Source organism: Protopterus annectens, chromosome 12.part0, assembly GCF_019279795.1.
Source record: "Protopterus annectens isolate FY-2018-M chromosome 12.part0, PAN1.0, whole genome shotgun sequence".
Lineage (NCBI taxonomy): Eukaryota > Metazoa > Chordata > Ceratodontiformes > Protopteridae > Protopterus > Protopterus annectens.
Window position 1 is genome coordinate 829,908,489 of NC_056746.1, and position 22,586 is coordinate 829,931,074.

The following is a 22,586-nucleotide window of genomic DNA, read 5'->3' on the forward strand; positions in this document are numbered from 1 at the left end:
ACAGTAGAAGAGGTAAATACTTAGTCGATTACATTTTTTCACTGGTTCTACAGGTTATATAGTCTCATTATATACTGACAATAATAACAAATATTAGGATAGATAGGTTATTGTCAATGAGACCACAGAGGTGTACTACTGGTAGAGTATAACCACTATGATTTGTGCCTGTTAGAGCTAATAACTTAAAAAACATTGTGCACATGATCAGTATTACATTAAGATATGTCTAATTACAATTAGGGAGTCATTAAAAATGGTACAAGGTACTTTTTTTTGCCACGGGTACAACTTGTCTCATTTGATTAAACAGACAAAGCATTATTGCTGTTCTACTGAGACTCACAATTTGCCATTGTGCCCAACGGGGTGTGACAAAGTGGGTATATCTCCCAGATCGTAGGCATCTAGCCATTAAACTGTATCAGTCTTACCCTGCACTAATTGCAAGAGATAGATGTCAGGCCTACCTGTAGTCTGGTTTCTCCCTTCACTGCAATCCCTATTTTTTTCCTTTCAGAAAACCATGGATGACAGGGTACTGAAGAAAAATACAGAAGCTAGTCTGCATTCTCTTATAAGATGTAAGCTCTCTCCACTCCCCTTAATTTGCAAACTATGTTATGGTTATCTAGGGGTTCTTTTGTAGTTAAACTCCTCATTAGTTAATAACCCAGATGAAATTCTTCATGATTGACTCAAGTGGGAGTAACTTGGTCAGCAAAGGATAAATGAATAAAAATAAATAAAAGAACAAAAAAAATGTGCATGTATACTGAAAACTCATGTACTGAAGCCTGCCTATATACAAGCGAAGACATCTCCAAATAAAAGTACACCAACTTATATTTTGTATGGTAGTAATCTTTCCTTCACCCCTCTCACCCCCTTACTTTGTTATTCTCACTCTAAGGTCACTGTACTTCAGAGCATTCACTTAAATGTAAAGAAAAACGTATTCACTTTCCGTAGGAGCTTGCAGTCTCAGAATACTAAAACAGAACTACAGTGTGAGACAAAGCAAATCAATCCTATATGAATAGTTAAAAACAAACACCGCTGAGCAAAACAATGGAGGATTGCAGTCTCATTTAAATCACAAGTAGCTCCTAAATCCAATAGCCAATGATATATATGATATATCTGAAGAAAAGAAGCTCGAAAGCGACCTCTTTTTATTAACAAACCTGCTTTTTTTACATACCTCGCCTGCTATTTTTTTATTTTTTTATTTTGTTTGATTTAGAGCTACTTGAGATAATGAGACTGCAATCCTCCAATCCTCCATTGTTTTTTTAACTTTTTTTTGTTGTTTATTTTGAGCTTCTTTTGTTGTGTTGTCTGTCATTCACTTCACATTCTCTTCCTTCATATCAATCCTATATGAAGATGACAAACAAAAACTGACTCAAATTACTTTAAACAATGAAGCTTGAGCAGTTGTCATTCTGTCTGTAAAGTTTTCAAGCAATTGACATACAGCCGTAAATTTAGTGGTCACTAATTCACTGATTTTCATGACACCCTTGCATTGGCCGGGTCTATATTGGAACATCGAATATTTAACAGTTCGAATCACTAAAGGTCGACCCTTAGTGATCGAACTGTTAAAACATTGAATGTTCCAAAAAAAAAATAAAAACAAAAACAAAAAAAACTAAATGGTGTAGGCAGGGGGGCAAGCCCCCCTGCACCCCTCATGTGGAGGGCTTCACCTCCCCCACACCCCCCGCTACTCAAATATACCAACTCCGAGACTGCACTACATTGAAGTAAATGGAAATCTCCCCTTACAGAGATTTCTGTTTACCTCTTCGATGTTCTGCAGTTTCACTATTCTCGTGTCGACAATGTCAGATTCTACATTGTCGGCTTTCGAGAATTTATTTGACCCGCAGTGGCCACAGTCAAGCTCTGTTTCCCTTTTTTAAACATTTAAATAAAAGTGTACCACCACTGTGGAAGGGTGACACTACCTCATTAGTTGTCTACATAAGTTGATTTACATATTTAGAGACTATTCCTTGGTATCTCAGTTGAATATTGAGATGCATCCAGTTGTTATGGGTCATCTTATTGTCTTCAGATACCTTATACCTTTACTTTGGCTACAGTAGGTTTAAGTACTTGTACTGATATAGAACCTCTTAGCACTTAATAATTTTCAAATGGTGCTGATGATCCTCAAAAGTACATGGCTGGAAATCTGCAACCAAGAAGTGGAGTTCTTAACCCAAGGAACCTTTAACATGGTTGATACCAGTCATCAAGTCGCTAATGCTCTGCTAGTGCCTGCTGTATGTTTGTCACCAAGTAGCTAATGCTCTGCTAGTGCCTACTGTATGTTTGTCACCAAGTAGCTAATGCTCTGCTAGTGCCTGCTGTATGTTTGTCACCATATAGCTAATCCTCTGCTAGTGCCTGCTGTATGTTTGTCACTGAGTAGCTAATGCTCTGCTAGTGCCTACTGTATGTTTCTCACCAAGTAGCTAATGCTCTGCTAGTGCCTGCTGTATGTTTGTCACCATATAGCTAATCCTCTGCTAGTGCCTGCTGTATGTTTGTCACTGAGTAGGTAATGCTCTGCTAGTGCCTACTGTATGTTTCTGACCAAGTAGCTAACACTCTGCTAGTGCCTGCTGTATGTTTCTCACCAAGTACACTCTGCTAGTGCCTGCTCTATGTTTGTCACAAAGTATCTAATGATCTGCTAGTGCCTGCTGTATGTTTGTCACCAAACAGCAAACACTCTGCTAGTGCCTGCTGTATGTTTGTCACCAAGTAGCTAACGCAACACTAGTGCTTGCTGTATGTTTGTCACCAAACAGCTAATGCTCTGCTAATACCTGCTGTATGTTTCACCAAGTAGCTAATGCTTTGCTAGTGCCTGCTGTATGTTTGTCACCAAGTAGCTAATGCTCTGTTAGTGTCTGCTGTATGTTTGTCACCAAGTAGCTAACGCTTTGCTAGTGCCTGCTGTATGTTTGTCACCAAGTAGGTAATGCACTGTTAGTGCCTGCTGCATGTTTGTCACCAAGTAGCTAACACTCTTCTAGTGCCTGCTGTATGTTTGTCTAGGGTCTATATTAGAACACTGAAGTTTCAAAACTTTGAATGTTCTAATATCGAACCCTATTATGCAAAAGTTGAAAATATCGAAGCAACAGAAAACCAAATTTTTTCCTAGGGAAAGAATTCGGTTGTCCATTTCTGTTACTTAGGTATTTTCAGTGCTGTGGTGGAAAGTTATGGGTCGGGCTCAGGTAAGTGTGCGATTGAGTGCGGGTTAGGGTAGTTAGGGTTAGGGTGCGGGTTAGGTATGTGTGCGATTGTGTGGACTTGAGGGTTAGTGCGGGTTAGGTGAGTTAGGGTTAGGTATGTGTGTGATTGTGTGGACGTGAGGGTTAGGGTGGGTTAGGTGAGTTAGGGTTAGGGCGCGGGTCAGGTAAGTGCAATTGTGTGGATGTGAGGGTTAGGGCGGGGAAGGTGAGTTAGGGTTAGGGCGCAGGTCAGGTAATTGTGTGATAGTGACGGACCTGAGGGTTAGGGTTTGGGTTAAGGTAAGTGGATAGTTAGTGGTGTCTGTATAGTTTAGTGTAGGGTTAGGTGTAAGATTTTAAGTGTATGTGTGTGTGTGTGGATTGCTGTTTGTTTGGTGTGCTTGTGTTGTGTGTATGTGATTTGGAACAACAAATTTTCCCTATGAAAACATTCGCTTTTCTGTATGTTCGATGTTTTTAGCTTTCGCGTAATAGGGTTCGATATTAAAACATTCGAAGTTTTGAAACTTTGATGTTCTAATATAGACCCGTTTATCTATGTTTTTATGTCTAGGTCACTGATATTGTGTAATCTTATCTGACAAGTGCATTTGTATTCCATATGATATCACATTTGTTCAGACTCCCATTTAGTATTTTTCTTTGAAAAAATGTATCCCATTTATTACAGACTATAAAATCTCATCAAGTATTAACTTTAATCTGACAAATGTAACAGAATGTAATAAACTATGCTTAATTCTTTGTTTTAGTGCTAATAAAATAATTTAATGTAAGTATAAAGTAAGACAAAATAGATCATTTGGACTCTCACTTCCCAAATCTATCTCCCATAATACATAAAACATACCCCCCATTTCTGTCATAATGAGCTGCCTTTGGTCTAACATTCCTAAATGTATCTAACTGATCCTCTTTAATTAGTTCTTGGAGGGGGGTTATACACTTCTGATAGCTTTGCACTCTTAATTTCTTGTTCCCATGTTATCTAAAGGTGCCATTTATTACAGTGGTGCTTTAGTTGACCTGTATCTAATTATTTACTCTCTCTCTCTTTTCAACCCTTCTAAACATTTCTCTTACTTCCTGTATTGTTGGTTACACATTTAACTTCCATTTCTTTGTGATATAATTTTTGTGCTACCACCATGATCACAGACAGTAATGCCTTGTTCTTTTATGAAAATTCATTTTCACATCATCCCTCAGCAGGAGTAAAACTGCAGTCAGCAAAATATTCCTTTTTAATATTTGAACTATTAGGACTTGTAATCGCCACTTAAAAAAATCAACATGCATGTTACAGTCCCAAAAAATATGGAATCAAGTTCACCTTTCCTACCCCAAAAATCTCTAACAAAACTCATTTGCCTGGGTTTATATGTGTTGTATTCTCCAAGGGGTAAAAAACTACTTACAGAGACACCTCCAGACGAATTCATAAACGTCCTACTCTTACTGACATGATTATTAGGTGGCAGGTGCATTTCCCCTGAGTCCATGTAGTACGTGTTCCCAGGGTTCCTTCTAGGCATTCTTTTTATTAGCCTGTAAAGCTTTATAAAACTTGCCACCAGACCACTAATAGCAATTTTGCCCATTCAACCCTCCTAAATTAAAGTTATCAACAGGAATGTATCTTGAGACCATGAAGGTATGATCAGTACCTTCTTAGCCACTAGGACAAGACTTTTTGTATACTTATGTGCAACTTTCTGTGAAGTTAAATTATGCTTTCACTTTTATCCATGTCATCCAGCAATTTGCACCCCAAATTTTATCTGTATTCCTTTTGCTTTCCAATTCCTAAATGGCCTCTTTGTTTCTGATTACAATGGTGGACATCCTATGGGTAGCAAAATGTTTCTCCAGGAAACAACCTGCTCATTCCTGAAGCATGATCAAAGTACACTGCATACTTGTCCTAGTCCCTTTAAGTTGTTTCCCCCCTTAATCACCACCTCACAAATTCTCTCAGGGATAGTATTCCCCCAACCAGTGCTCTGTTCTATTATGGTTACTTTACACCTTGCCCTGTATGTCAGATATTGTAGCTGTGTAAATACATGCAACTGGAGCATGTTTAAATACTCCATGCTTTAGGGAACCCTAATTCCCCTAAGTCAGCTGATATAACTAACTTTTCCAAGGACACTCTTAGTTTTGCTCCTTTCCATATAAAGTCCAATACAATATTTTTAAAATTTTAACCTGAAAAACATAGAGCCAAAAAGGAGCATAAAGTGTGCTGTAGTCTGGACCTTCTGATCAGATTCTAGTTGTAACATTTTCCATCTTTTCACATCTTTTCCCATTCTGTCTAAATATAACGTAAATATTTTTCCTCAGTGCTCTGTTGAGGATCACACAACAATAACCAATGCTCTTGTTGTATTGAGGCAATCTCTCCAAACTCATCTGAGAATGCATAAAGTTTTGGTATGTCTTGACAAGGGCCCACTGAAAAGATATTTGGATCATTAGCATATGCTGCCAACCTGTGTTCTTTCCCAAGACAATATCCTTTAATATCTATCCTTCTAATTGCCTCTTCCAAAGGCTCTAAATACATATCAAATATAAGTAGAGACAATGTGCAGACCTGTCTAGTGCCTCTTTGAATGCATATGGACAACAAAAGACCATGCCCTCTTTTGACTTTTGCTTATGAGACCCTGTAAGTTGCCACAATCAAGCTAGCAAATTATTCCATCAATTGAAATTTGGACATAGCTTTCTCCAATTAAGCTCAGTCAGCATCTAAACATAACAACACCACTCGCTTGTGCTCTGTACTAGCAAATTACATTATGATTTGATGACCTTTACTGGCAACCACTTTTTAAGTTACAATATACCAGGCCAGCAGACAAATTAACATTCCTTTGCGAACACTCAGAATGTTCAACATTACATTTCTGAAATCCAGTTTTTAAACCATGGAGGCAGAATATACCTTGTCACCACTGTAATATTAACATTATCATGAATTTCCTTATAGCTGTATACCTACCATCAATATCTGCCACTGAATCCTCAAATTAGCTGCCCTTATAATAATCTGTCCTAATCTTCTACTTTCAGATCCTGCTCTTGCATAGAAAATTGATATGTCATATCTACCCATTATCAGTATTTTGTGTTTGTCATCCGTCAAATGCATTTGCTGCATTACTGATATATCTAACATCTGATAAAAGTGTTTGTTTTCCTACTACTATCTGGGCGACTGTCCGATCTAGCTAAACTGCAAGTATTTCTGCTTCTTGAACTGTTTTAAACTGTTTAAAGTTGTTTTTGCACCTGCACATTTAAAGTTTGACTGTTTGCTGCTTTTACCTGTTGAGGCTACACACTCAAGTGCGCTAGCCTGTGTTACATATTTATTGCATTTTCCTGCTGTTTGTTGCAAAAAAAAAAAAATTATCCTTGTTTCCTGTCTTTCCTGACCTAGAGTAGTCCAAATACAGGCTTTGCTGTATTCTGGACTTTTGGAAAGTTCCTGTGTTGCCCATTTCCTTTCTTGGATAAAGGGAGGCTTCTTTGTTCACCAGTGGCAGTGGAGAGCTTGGAGCAGCCTATCTATCCCTGGAGGAGTGTTCCCAACACAAGAATCTGGTAGTCTATTGACCGTTTTGGGCCATTTTCTAGCTCTTTCAAGTCCCCCTGTATAAAACCCGCTTTAGAGTGGCTTTGCATGATTTTGCGCATAGTGCAACATCGGGCAGCGCCGCCTAATTGGGTTTAAACCATTCTCAGCTCCACAAAGTCTGCTCTTCATTTTTTCCCTTAGAACTGATCTAGTTCTCATAATAAACACCCTATTCCCACTCTAAAGCCTGGCACTTGCTCACTAAAGCAATTATATAAGTCAGCACTAAAAAATTAAAAGCACTACACCCTCACAAACTCCCCTTGAGTACTTTGTTCCCCATTGGCCCTTTTTTCAATTATAAAGGAATTCCCAGTACTATTCTAGCATGTCCAAAGGTCAGTTGTCCATCTCCTCTCTGGTCCAGCTGGTGAATCTGGGAATTTTGAGGCAATGTTACAACTGCCTCATGTACACAGACAACCCTCTCCTCCTCCGAACAAATTCCAACATATGTGAGAGATGCAACCATATAGCCAAACTGGAGGCTAAGCTCTCTCAACTCAGTACTGACATATAACCAGTCAGGAGGAGAAGGAAACCACACTCACTACAATTCCAGTCTCACATAGACCTACCACGACAGCAAACCAAACACATAAACACACAAAAACATACTCGGAAGCTCTAAATAAAAATCTGTCTAAGCAGCAGAGACCTCCAAAGCAGACACCCAAGCAACCGCTACCCCAAAACAAAACACATGCAACACATAGCTCACAAAGCCAGTGTGCCAAACAGTCACAGCCCTTAAGGCTAAACAACACACCTGATACACTTGTAATAGGTGACTCTATCGTCAGGCACACTGACGTCCCGCTCACCAGGCTGAACAAGGAGAAGGTCACGGTGAGTTGCCTGTCGGGTGCTAGGATCCGCCACATAACACAAGCACTCAGGTCACTCCAAGGCAAGTACAAATATGACTCAGTCATTGTCCATGCTGGTGTGAATGACCTGAGATGTACCTCCCTGGACTACATGAAAAGAGACATAGAGGAGCTCTCTGAGCATGTAGCCCAGGCCAGTATGACCCTGACCTCGAGTAGCATCTTACCCTCACCAAGAATGATGCCACAATATGAAGACAAGATGATCACTTTTAACAATTGGCTTAAGTATTGGTGTCATTCAAAGGGGATCCAATGCCTGTCTGCCTGGGATGACATGCTCGACAAGCCACGATGCTTCGCTAGGGACGGCTTGTACCTGTCACCCCTGGGCTTTCGGATATTGGCAAAGGCTCTTGCCACCCCTACAGTGCCTTTTTTAGGCAAGGCTCAAAAGACAAACCCACCTCCATAGGTATCACAAGGGATAAGAAACTAAGAGTAATGCTACTCAACGTCAGAAGTCTAAACCTCAAGATGCATGCACTCGAAACTCTCCTTAGCATGGAGAACATTGATATCTGTGCAGTAACAGAAACCCGGTTCAAGGCTCCCGAGAGCACCCCAGCACTACCAGGTTATACCTCATACCATGTTTTCCGGCCCCAAAACTTGGACCGAACCACAAAAGGAGGGGGGGTATCAATATTCGTCAAAGATACCCACACCTCCAGGTTGGTGGCACAGCACGAAGCATCTGAGACTATCCATGTGCAACTAACAGTGGGTAAAACTGCCTTCCAGTTTATAGCCTGCTACAGACCACCCTCCCAAACCCAGGAACCCCACTCGGCCTTCCTGAGAACACTGGAAAATATGAAGGTCTCTCCAAACACCATTATATTGGGCGACTTTAATTACCCTAACATAGACTGGGAGCATTACTCTAGCTCCAACACCCTAGCCCAAAGTTTCCTAGAATTTATAAACTCAAATGCTATGGAACAACTTGTTGTCACTCCCACAAGAGGGGAAAACATACTGGACCTGATCATCACCAACATGGGGACTCTATGCTCCAGACCAGAAGTGTATCCCTCACTGGTAAGATCAGACCATAAACTAATCTCACTAGATATTCACATCCCGACCCCAGCCCCTGCCTAGAAAACCACAGTGAAAAACTTCTCTAAAGCAAATTTCACACTCCTCAAAACCGAGGTGGAATCCTTCAAAGCCCCCGGGCCTGTGGAAAATATGGCCCAGAACGCAGAATCCTTTATAAACGCATTCTATGAACACCTTCAGGAATGCATGGATCATGCAATCCCAAATAAAACCAAGACCCAATCCTTCAAAGTTAGGCGTCCTGTCTGGTGGACCCCAGCCATAAACAAACTATACAATAGAAGGAGGAAGCTACTACATGATAGAGCAAAATCCCAAAAAGGGAAGGCATCTCTGATCAGTATTAGCAAAAAACTATGGGCACTCATAAAATCGTCTAAGGCCAGCTTCGAGAGAAAAATTGCACAGGACACTAAGGATAATCACAAGGATTTCTTTAGTTATGTTAGGAACCTGGGTGGGAATTCCCAGATATGCTCAGAATTAGTCCAAAATGACAAAAAATACACCCAACCCCCAGACATTGCCAACATCCTAGCTGTCAGGTTCAGTGCAAACTTCTCTCCCCCTTTCCCACCAAAAGGGCAAATATCTATCCCAGCAGAGTGCTGCCTCCCTGACATCTCAGATGCTCAGGTAACAGCCGCCCTCTACAAAGCAAAAAACACAGCATCAATGGGACCAGACAGTGTCCCAGGCTGCGCCCTACATGAACTCCAAGAAGAACTAAACCCAAACATAAAACTACCATTCAATCTCAGCCTTACTACAGGATATGTACCCAAAGAGTGGCGTACAGCAACAGTGGTCCCTCTCCACAAAGGTGGTGCCTCAACGGATCCTGGAAACTATCGCCCCATAAGCTTGACTAGCTTGGTCTGCAAAGCTATGGAAAGGATCATCATGGACCTCATAAATAAAGATATTGGGGACCTACAGGCACTGGATCCTACCCAGTTCGGCTTTGTTAAGGTCAGATCCTGCCTCTTAAACCTGGTTGATTTCTTTGAAACAGTCACCAAGGCCATTGACGAGGGGAAGGTGGTCCACACAGCCTACCTGGACCTTGCAAAAGCCTTCGATACAATACCCCACTCGGGCATTAAAGATAAGCTCACCAACTTAAATATAAACCCCTATGTCACTAGATGGGTTGCAAAGTGGCTCAAGGACATAACCCACATGGTTAGAATTGCTGGAGCTATGTCAGACTCCAAACAAGTTACAAGTGGCATCCCACAAGGCTCAGTCCTGGGACCTCTCTTGTTCGGTATATATTTCTCGGAGGTACAGGCTAACACGGAAGGACTGTGGCTGACCAAGTTCTCAGATGACTGCAAACTGGGCTCCATAATCGACTCTCCAGCTGACACAAGCATCCTACAAAAGGGCCTCATAGAAACAGACAACTGGTGCCAGAGCCATGGCCTCAAGCTAAACGCCAAAAAGTGTATAGTCATCCCCTTTGGCAAAAACAAAGTGCCCACAAATTACCACATAGGTGGTAATCCATTAAGTACGGAAGAAGTAATTAGGGACCTGGGGACCTAAGTTGATAGCAATCTCTCATTCGACAACCACGTGGCCAAAGTGGTTAGAAAAACATTTTATATAGCCCACCTAATCATGAAGGGATTCACATCTAGATCAGGGGAAGTCATCGTGCCTCTTTACTCATCCCTCATCACGCCCATAATTGAGTACAATGCCCCTTTTGGGATGTACCTTAACAGACACCTGCAGCAACTGGAAAGACCCCAGAAGTACCTCACCAAGAGGATCAAAGGGCTCAAACAGATGCCATATGCTGCCCGGTTAAAGAAACTCCAGCTCTACTCAGTGGCATACTGCCTGCTCAGAGGCGATCTGTGCCTGACGTACAAAACCATGGACATGCTGCACCTCAGAAAATCCAAATCCCATCGAGCTACACGCTCGAGAGACTTGAACCTCAGCACTGAAATAAATAGGACATGCTGGAGGGACAGATCCATAACCCAGAGGCTCCCTTCACTCTGGAATAAAATCCCAGTCCAGGTTAGGCAGAGTTCCTCATTGACTCTCTTCAAGAGGAATCTGGGTTGAAAGTGGGTTGGGAGGGAGCCTAATGGTTAAGGTGTTTGCCTTACAAACACAAGGTGCAGGGTTTGAATCTCATAAGGGATAATTGTCTAGGCTTAAAATGGCTCGCAAGGGCAGTTAGCCTAGTATTAACCTATGAACCTATGTACCTATGGATGGGAGATAGTAGGTTTACCCTGGGTATCACTTCTGTGTCACTGTTAGACAGAGGCACATTATACTAACCTCGAAAAAGGGCATAGCAAAATTCATTTAAAATGGGTGGTGAAAGCCAAACACACTCTGGCTAGGCTTATAAATGCCCTAGGGCAAATATCCTAGTATGAACCTATGAACCTATATGCACTCCCAGATAGTTTAATAAAAAGATCTAACCATTAAGTTTTGCTACACTATCTGACACTCTTAGCTTTTGTTCATCAATTTGTCTGTCAATTTGGTATTCTGGTCTTCCTTTTTTGCTTTATTTATCCAGGCCTATATGTGATGGTGATTTTAGCAAGTACCTGTTTCATTTTGTCATATTCATAGAATACTGAATATTTATTTATTTAATTTGTTATATTGTTTATTTATTTTTGTTTGTTTTTTTGTCACTCACCAGTTTCAGGCTCAGCTTGGCTGAAATACAAAGCATTTCACTAGCAGAAAAGTCATAATGTAAGAATTAACAGAGTAGTCCAGATTAGTTACATAGACAAACTGTACATATACATTGCAGTAAACAGAATGTAATGTACAGTGTTTACATAAGTTTCTAAAGTGGACCAACCTTCGATAATTCTATGACAGAAGCAAAGAAGTGGGAAGGACATGGGGGCGGTGTGCTATGTGATATGTCCTGCATTAAGGTAGGAGCCTCTGGCTTGAATGAAGAGGTGCCACGAACACTATTACCAATGTTTTGAAGCAGTCTTATATAGATTAGTGTCATGTCCATTTACAAAATGATTATATTGGCTATTGGATCATATCCTGCTTTTCCTAGACTTCTGATTCCCAGTGAAGAGTGAAGGTAATTAACTGACATAACAAGGCTGCTCATTTTTCACATTTATATAGTTCCTTCATATAGTCATCATTTACCATTTATGCTGTTTTTATTTCCCAGGAACTCCATCTCAGACAGGAACGGGAACAATGCTTATTCATCTCTTTGATATCAATGATAATGCCCCTTACCTAGTTTCATCCAGATTGGAGGTATGTGAAGAAAATGAAGGACCTATGATTGTTAAGGCAGCAGACAAAGACATTGATCCATATGCAGGCCCTTTTCGCTTTACCCTGCTAAATACAGAGGAGAGTGACAGCAGACAATGGAAACTAAGTCATCCATCTGGTAAGAAATCTAAGTTTTTTACATCTGCTCTCTGTTACATGTAAAATGTATTTAAATTTTATGTATATTAAATAAACATAACAGGTCCTTTGGGAATGACTAGAGGTAGAAATTATTTACCTACTTGCTTTATATCTGGTGTCTGCTACACATAAAATGTATTTAAAATTTAGTCTCATACCGCTTGCTCAGAGGTGACCTGTGCCTGACATATAAGGCCATGTCAAACCCAGATTTGATGAATATGCTTCACCTCAAAAAATCTAGATCCCTCAGAACCACAAGGGCGGGAGACTTAAACCTTGACACGGTTATAAATAGAACGTGCTGGAGGGACAGATTCATCACCCAGAGACTCCCTATGCTGTGGAACAAAATCCCGGTACATGTGAGGCAGAGCACCTCTCTGGCCTTGTTCAAGAGGAATCTTGACCAATGGATGGGAGATTGCAGATATACCCCAGGGATTACTTCAGTGTCACTGCTTGACAGAGGCACAGCAAAATGATAGGCATAGTTTTTATTCAAACTAAAGGGGTGGCGAAAGCCACATAACTATGGCTAGGCTTATAAATGCCCTTGGGCAGATAGCCTAGTATGAACCTATGAACCTATGAACCTATAAGCATAACAGGTCCTTTTAGGGATGGCTAAAGGTAGAATTTATTCACCTAGTCACTACCTGCATATATGATTAAGAACTCATGTAGCAAGTCTTGAGTGAAAATCAACTTGATTTTTTGGATACAAAAGCTGTAAAAGTAATTTTTTTAAAAGTTAATTTTCACAAAGTATATGGGTCTATGTTCTTGCTGTTGTACTTTCAGCTGATTGCTTTACTGCCCTCTCATGTTCTGCCAAATTGAGAACATTACCCCAGCACTGTAACATTGTTGTCTCACTGTGTAAAATCTACATTAGCATCTGAAAACACTTTTTGTTCACTGCTGACAAAACACTAAACTGGCAGTATTACCACATCAATGTGAGACAAGTGGTTCACTGTCTGAAATCTCCATGGGTGCTTAACACCTGATGTTCTGTGCTGACAGAACACAAAACCGATAGCACTGGCAACATTGCCTTTTTACTGAAATCTCCATAACTGCCTGTTAGCATCCTTTTGTGCAAATGATAGTCAAAATTGGTAATATTGCCTTGTCATTGCAAGATTGACACTATAGTTTCAGATCTCTGTAGCTGACTATTGCCCGTGTTCCACTCTGAAAATGCCAGAACTGATGCATTGATCCATCATTGTGAGCTTGATGGTACACTGTCTAAAACAGATAATGTTTGCCTTTCCATCTACAGAATGTGATTTAGTTTTGATGGAATATGAATAGTAAGTATTAAATAATACTAAATATTTAAAATTGTACATCTGGGTTACATCTCTCAACCTCTTCTTAAAGTTTTACCTCAATAATCAGAGACAAATCCAGAAGTTATCAAGAATAAAAGCCCACATAAAGGAGACTTTTTAAAATAATGATGCTATAAACTTGGAAAACTGAGAGAATATGAGGAAGTAAATTAATATGCATTTTGTGAAGAAAAAAAATCTGTTATGGTAGTAATTTGTAATCCACAATTTTTCTCCCCAGATCGCCAATTCAGGGGGGGGGGGGTCCTGCAAATCAGGGACAGTTGAAAGATGACTTGTCAGATTTCTAACTGGTAGGAGTGTAGCTGCACTATCTGCATTCCAGTTTAGAATGCATTTGGCGTGCTACTTGCTGGGATGTTTTAATGTTACTGCTCTCTTGTGGTAGTTTCAGTGGCGGCTGGTGACTTCAAACCACAGGGGGGCTGCAGGAGACAGCTGAATGGGTGGGGTCAATGTGAAGGGGTGTGGTCAACTAGAAAGGGGAGGAGCTATGCACAACACCACAACAACTAACTTTAATTAAATACGCTGCCAGGGAATTGTTATGGCTAGGCTTGTATAGGCCCTAGGGCTGATAGCCTAGTACCAACCTATGAACCTATGAACCTGCCCTGGGTGGCAAACCATCATTATGAAAGTCCAATCAAGACAAAAATAAGTGTGGAAGAATAAAAATATTTCAATGCATTGGCTGCATGACAGCTTACTTAATATCTAGATGGAAACAAAAGTTTGTGAGGCATGAAAAAATAAATTACTTTTTAAATACATTACTGGAATGCCAGTCAAAATCAAGTATAAGAAAAACCAGAAGCACTCAACTCAAGCCACTTCTCCTTGCACTGTAGTTCTAATTATAATATATTCAGCTTTATTAAAGTACCAAATAACATGCTGAAAGTAGAAATCTCTGTGATGCCCCCACTTGTAAAAATGTTTCTTATCCAAAAAAGACCTGCTGCCTGACAACTTGTTTCATGGGGAAAACATGATAAAAGTAAAAAATGAAAAGCAAAACAAGAAACAAGCTCAAGATACATTGCTTAAAGGATTACTGTACAGGTTATGGACCACACATGATTGGCATTCTGTTTAGTTTACGGGTAAAGTCTGTAGAGATGACTGGAAGTCTCCAACAAGTGTAATGAGCTTTTTAAAATAATGGAATCCTGTCCTTTAATACCCAAGGCTTATACATTATCTAGTCAAGTATTCTCTGCATGGCAACAACAGAAAGGCTTTCAATGTTGGCAATTCTTTAACAGTATGCTTATTAAAGCTTACTTGCATCTTACGATCTCAGACAATCTTACCTTATGGTCATTAAAGCATTGCTACTTAAACACAGAGCAACAGGCACTTTGAGTAATAAGCATAAATCTGAGTAATAAGCATAAATCAATAGTACAAAAATATGACAGAAACAAGACCATTCTGCAAAATCAATGACAGATGAAAAGCCACTGTAGTACTTATGCAGTGTGTCCTCCCCATCCAAGGTAGACACAACTACTCCTTGCCTTGCTTGGACACATCCAGAGTCACTACATGGGGGAGTGGGGTGCAACAAGTATGTCACAATTTGAAATGTCTCTGGCTGACTGTGATGCCCTGACACATTTGTCATACCTCTCAACCTCAAGAGCAAGAAATCTGGACAAAGCCATACACAGAAGTGGGACAAAGGCCCAAAAATAAGGCCAATTTTTAAATACTGCTCTAATAAACTTAGAAAGATAATAGAATAGGTCTTGCATTAGTATGAATTTTCTGAAGGGCATAAAATCTGAAACTCAAATGTCTGTCATTTTCTAACTTCAGTCTTTAGTGATTTGTCACTAATTTGCCAAAACACATAATTTTATGAAAAATGGACCAAAAATGTGATGCAAAAATATAAAATAGACACACAATACAGCTGGGAACCTGCCAAGGAAGGGACACTTTAATATTAGTACTGCTACCTTGAGCAGCTGACAAAATAAAAGAATCTACATGCATTTCAACTAAGTAATCTATAACTTTGATTAATACAGTTATTTCTTAATTGTAAACCCTTCATGTTTTCTTCCAAAATTGCTATTTTGCGGAGGGATTATTAGGGGGAAGAGCAACATTTTGAGCCAAAATCGGGGACAGTTGAGAGGTTGGCTATGCCTAATTCTATAAAGCAATTTATTTGCATGTACCTCTCAACCTGTTAATGCAGTAAATCTGAACAAGGCCAAATATATTGGGGGCACATATAAACAGTACTAAAATTGCTCTTGTATAAATTGAGACAGTTGATAGAACAGCTCTTACTTTAACATACATTTTTCTGAAGGTTATGAAGTCTGAAACTCAGTGTATCATTATTTAGTGACTTAATTCCTAAATGATTTGCCAGAAAACTACAAATTTTATGAAGAACAAACCAAAAATAAGAAGCACAAATCTATTCATTCTTTGAAAATCTGGACAGTTGGGAGGTATAGTTCAGCTGGGCCTGTCTGAGTTTGCTGCCCTTCCCCCCTGACAAAATCATGGTTGAATGGAGCCTCTGCAGCCATTCCAATGAACCATTACTTGGCTATTTCACTCCATTTACCATAAACACTAATGTGCATACTGCTTTACTTCTATGATGAGTTGGACTTCATTTGAAAGTTTTGATTTTGTATTTTACAGCACAAACACTAAGTCATCTGCTAAACAAAGCAATGCAGTCTCACAATGAAAACTTAGCATTAAAACTTCTCTGCCCTTGAAACTCACATTCATTGAAACAGCATTGAAACCCACATTCAAAGAAAATACTTTTTGCCAGTGGCAGATAAAGATTAATTTTGGGCTGTTTTCAAATCATAGGCCCTCGCATATGAAACATACATGTGCTCTTTGATACACCTTCCTCATTGTACTAAAATTATATTCCTTGTACAATACAGTACAGTTGTTAGAGGGTGTTTTAAATTTGTTTTGAACATTTTTCCAGTAAGCAATGAAACAAAACGTATGCACCCATAATGGCAAAACTGCCCAGTTGAGAACATTTATCATAAAAAAGTCTACTCAGACTTCCACAGTCCACCATTATTAGTAAATATATACAATTCTACAGTCCACCATTATTAGTAAATATGCACAATTCTACAGTCCACCATTATCAGTAAATATGCACAATTCTACAGTCCACCTTTATCAGTAAATATGCACAATTCTACAGTCCATTATCAGTAAATATGCACAATCTCTGAAGTAAAAGTCACCTAAATAATTCCACATTAAAGAAATCTGTAACTAATGAAGAGGTTGCTGCTAGCAATCACCTTTATATTTCATGGTTTCATCGAAAAATAAAGTGTCTGTTGCCCCTCAGGAATAAATTGCCTATATTACATTAAAATATGATAAGCTAGTAATAATATTGCAAGAGGAAATGGATGGCAAACTGATAACAGACTCATAGTTAGTATCTTCACCAAGGAGAACATTCTCAGTATGGCAGCATTCACCCCTTGTGGGAGTAGAACCCACAGCCTTCTGCATCAAAAGCAAGTACACAACCTGTTGTGCTATAGTATTAACAAGGCAAAGCACTAAACTTCTGTTCCCCTGCAGCTCTCAGCTCCTTGTAAAATCTATTCAATACTCAACTGCATCTCAACTTCACAGCAGAAGAAAACTGGAAAAAGCCAAAATGTATTTGGGGGGGGGGGGTCAAAAGCCCAAAAACCAGGGACACATTAAACATTGCTTGTATAATCTTGGAAAGCTGCTAGAATAAAATGTTGTGTTACCACCATACATTTTACTGCCAAAGTCCCTGAGCAAAACAGTCAGAGTAACATACCACTATACATCAGCTGCTTTGTAAAAGAGAGGAAGACTGAAACTTAAATGGCTATCATTTAGTGAATTCAGTTCTCACCATAGCTGTCAACCTCTTAGTACAAAACACCTGGACAAACCCAGTAATGAGGGAATACAGCCCTCAATCATATTCAGTGAATTAAGTTCTTGCCATAGCGGTCAAGCTTAGCACAAAAACCTGGAATAAGCCAATAATGGGGGAATACAGTCCCAAAAATAGGGACAAATTTAAAATATTCATCTTATAAACTTAGAAAATTGCGAGAAAAAAAAGGTTGTGTTACTGTGTATTCTGAAGAATATGAAGTCTGAAATTCAAATGCCTGTCAATTTTACTGCTGACAGAACAAAAACAATTTTCAGCAGAGACCCAGGGATTAATACTGCAGACACGTCTTTGTAAAATGACAGGGCACCAGAGCAAATCCACACAAACACAGGGAGGAGATGCAGACGCCACACAGAAGGCACCCCAGCCAAGAATCAAACCAGAAAATCTATAGCTGTGAGGCAACAATACTACCACTGCACCATCAAATATGCAAGGAATTAAACATTCAGAAAGCTGAAGTCTGAAATTAAAATGCCTGTCAATTTTATTTAACATTTGTTAATCAGGACAGTTTGGCTTGGTACAAAAAAAAACAATTCTCAGCAGAGGCCCAGGAAGAAATAATGCAGACATGTCTTTGTAACATGGGAGGACACAACAGCAAACCCACACAAACACAGGGAGAAGATACAGACCCCCCCCCCACAAAGAAGGCACCCCAGCCAAGAACCAAACCCAAGAACCTATAGCTATGAGGCATCAATGCTACCACTGCACCATCAAATTTCAAGCATTGCAATATTTAAAAACCACAGATATTATGAGGAATAGATCAGATCAAATATGAGGCAAAAATCTGCAATTTTTTTACAAATGGTGGTGGGTAGGGAATTCAGGTCTTTAACACCTGCATACAAGGTACAGGGTTCAAGCCTGAGGTATTCCCTACCACACCACCATGAGTCTAATCACCAGTACATCCCACCTGAGGAATTTTCACACACACACACACACACACACACACATGGTCCTGTAGTAAATGCAAAACCACACACACACTCCACTTACCTGGTCCTGTAGTAAATCCCTGTCCATAAAACCACCATACATCCAGTACGTAAATCCCGATGAGACTGCAGCCACCATACATCCAGTAAGCAAATCCGACCCTGCCCGTCGCGAACTCTACTTCAATCCAGATCCTTACCTTGCCCGTTGTGAGATCTTCCCCTGCAGCAAACTCCAATCCAATCCTTCCCCTGACTGCCGACATTGCAGTCTGACCCCAGCGAGTTCTCAGGCAGTCTATGCAGTTTAAAACTGCATAGACTTGTGGGAGCGCTCCTGTCCATGATTCTCAATCAGGACTACCGTGCGCATGCTCCATGCACTAGACTGTCTCAGCAGCAGTGCGCGTCCGCGAAATTTAAACTTTTTTTTTCTTTTTTATTTTATCTGTACTTTCAGGTTGAGGGGGCTGCATACCGGCAGTCCGATAGCACGGGCCACCCCTGGGTAGTTTTAAGAACTCTTTTCCATCAGCACAAATATCTGATCTAATTTCTCTTATTTTTGCACAGTAGCTACTTTTATTTATGATAAGAAACTAATCTCCCAATAAACTGTTAAAGGATCACTATTAAACATATGATAAGGCTGCAGATATTTTTTGTCTGGCTTATGGTTTTACCACAGGAAAAAATAAAAATAAAAAAAAAAAAACAAACACTTTTTTTCTGGTGTCAGAAATGTAAATACAGAAGCAGGGGAGCTCCTTGATAGGCTACAGTTTTTTGGACAGGATAGATTTATTTTTAATCTTCATGCTATTATATCATGCTTTTCTTCTGTGAGACCATTTTGGAACCCCTTCCCCATTCTTGGTTCCACCAGATTGTTAACAATTACCCATACTGTAAAATTAATAATGCTCTCTAAACATCCAGAGCTGCCTGTTAGCACTCCTCACCCCAACTTCTAGAACCCTAAATAAAAATTGGTAACATTGCACACATTGCTCCATCATTGTCAGACTAACAGCATACTGTCTGAAATGTTGTTGCTGTGTAGTAGCATCCTAGGGTCTGTGCTGACAAAAGTAAACATTGATTAAGATTGCTACGTCATTGTAACATTGATGGTACACTGTCTAAAAGTTCTGTGGTACCCATATTCTGTGGTGACAGAAGATGAAGTAATTCATTTATTTGCATTTTCTTGTCCTCAATGTGTTTTACATTTAATGAAATGCAAATACTCAGTGGTAAGTAAAATAGTTCTAAACAAATTAAATAGTGCATCTCTGTATGTGTACAGAGGTTCTCTGGTTCGATTCTCGGCTGGGGTGCCTTTTGTGCGGAGTCTGCATGTCCTCCCTGTGGTTGCGTGGGTTTCTTCCGGGTTCTCAGGTTTTCTCCCACATTCCTAAAGACATGCTGTAGGTGGATTGGACACTCTAAATTGGCCCTAGGTGTGAGTGTGTGCATGTGTGTGCCTTCTGTGGAAGGTTGGGCACCGGGCTGGCAACTCGACACCATAAAACTCCACTGCCATGAGCGGACAAGTGATCTGCTGTGGCGACCCCTAACTGGGAAAAAGCTGAAAGAAGACGATCTCTGTGTGTGTAGAGGTTTCTAAAAGTTGCCTTGCAGATTTTAGTTGCACTATTTAGAGCCCACTTTAAACTTTGAGGCTATTCTCTGAAGTGTATTTACTTTTAACATTAGTGCCCTCTCTGGTAGTAGCTTTACAAACTTTATTTTGCACCAGCACAATGACCTTAATTCTTGCAGTCTTATTTTCTCATGTTAATTAACTAATTTTGTATGTAATAGATAAACAGTCAAATTATTCAGTATTAATACAGGGTTGTAGATTTTTTTTGTGTGCCCCCTCCCAAAAAAACAAAACAAAACAAAAAAAAAAACCCAGAAAAGTAATGTGCATCAAATGGTATGGTGTGATCCCTGCTGCAATTCTGTTTTGAGACTTTTGGAGCAGGATAGAGTCCTCTTGTTTTCTTTTTAACTCTCCCCCATGCTCATGCTCCCCATAGTGCTTTCAGCATTGACCTCCTTGCCACCCCCTTCCTACCCCCTCTGTTCTTGGCACTCCCAGATTAGTAACACTGTCCCATCATTGTAGGCTGAATGAGAAACTGTGCAAAATCATCATGGCTGCCTATTAACCAGCTTTGCTAAAACTACTAACACTTTTCTGTCATTGTAGCATCAGTACATGTTGTCTAAAACCTCCATGGATGCTTATTAACAATCAGGGTTTTCTGCTGACAAAAGCTAATGCTTATAAGATTGTTCTATCATTGCATGATCACTGGTATACTGTGGACATTTCCATAGCTAGCTCTCAACATCCTGTGTATTGTGATTACAAAAAGCAAAACTGATGGAATTGTCCCACCTTTGTGACATGAACTGCACTCAGTCAGAAATCTATAATTGTCTGGTAACATCCTGGATTCTGTGCTGACAAAAGGCAAAGTAATTTCATTTATTTGCCTTTATATCTGCAAAATACATTTTATAGATAATGACACATGAAGTTTGAGTTCAAAGTAAACTAGAAGTAAATAAATATAATAATGTGTGTGGTTATCTGTGGAGCCTGGATGAACTGTAGTCACACTGTTTACAATCCACATTAAATTTCATTTGATGTTTACTTTGTGAGGCGTATTTAATTTGAATGTTAGAACCCCCTGAATTGGCATTTTTAGGAACTCTTTTCACACAATCACAGACGCATAAACTAATTTATGCAGCCATTATTTTCACATGTTAGGTGAGTAATAAACTGTCAGAAATTGACTATTAAGCACGAAACAGATTTATTATTTATTCTATTATTTATTTTTTTATTTTGACATTTGTTAACCGGGTTAGTCTGACTGGGTAAAGCCCTTTTTCAGCAGAGAAAAGAGGAGAAAAGCTTCAAATAGTACATAACATAAAAGATTTTTTATAACATAGTACAATAGTTGTTATAGGATCCATATGCACAATTAATTAAAGTAAAACAGAGGAATTAATTAGTTTATGTATATATATATATATATATATATGTGTGTGTGTGTGTGTGTGTATGCATTTTTTCTTATGTTTGCCCGTAAAGCACTAGTAATGCACACGCATTAACAGTGTGACACTCTGCAGAGCTCTTGTTCTTGTATTTAGAAAGGAATTGTTTTCTTTTTGGATTTTTCTTTCTCCTTGCTGTACTTTCAACTTCCCATCTTGTACTTCCCCTGCTGTACTCATTTCTCTTTTTTATTGTCTTGCTTCATTAGGGGACACTTTACAGCAACACAAAGTACTTGTATATCTCATTTAATCCACCTAACGTCCTTGTAGAATCATAGTGCAGCTTTCATTGTGTAATATATCCATTTACTGAATCATATCATGTCTGCTGTGTCTGCTAAGCTAAAATACTTCTCAGATGTCCATATTTTCACAGAATGTCCAGGTTTCTGCTCGGTTCCTCATAAAAATTTGTGATTTTCTTGTAAACGGTTGAAGATGGAAGTCACTAAATAATGACATACATTTCAGTTTCAGACTTCATATCCTTCAGAAAATGCATGCTAATTATTATTATTATTTAAAATCTGGAGCCTTTGTCCCCCATTATTTTTAGTACTGTGTGGATTTATTGGGCTAAAAGGTTATGAGTGGTATGCATGCTGAATGCTAATAACAGTCTGTCTTGGACAGGAGCACTGTTGTTAGAGCTGGCTAAAATGGCATTTGCTGTTTTTACACTGTTGCCTATGCAAGGAGGTACATTATTGTTCTTTTATGCACCAAACACTTAGAGTGCACTGGTTTGTGGAGGCACCTTCAGAGTAGCTGCAAGTGTTTATTTCTTTCTGCTGCTACTTTTACACTTATCTTTCCCTTGCTCACCCTTTTCTGTTCCTAGTTTATTATATACTTCTCTTGTTATTTTTTATGT

General features: G+C 39.5%; 1 protein-coding gene across 1 annotated transcript in view; it reads left to right on the top strand.

Moving 5' to 3' along the window:
* The window catches only part of CDH26 (cadherin 26), a 2,018,873-nt gene that overhangs the window by 1,316,341 nt on the left and 679,946 nt on the right, over positions 1–22,586 (top strand). Inside the window, exon 10 of the mRNA XM_044089870.1 lies at positions 12,085–12,315. Within this exon, the coding sequence (XP_043945805.1) occupies positions 12,085–12,315 (231 nt within the window). The remainder of the gene's footprint in view (positions 1–12,084; positions 12,316–22,586) is intronic.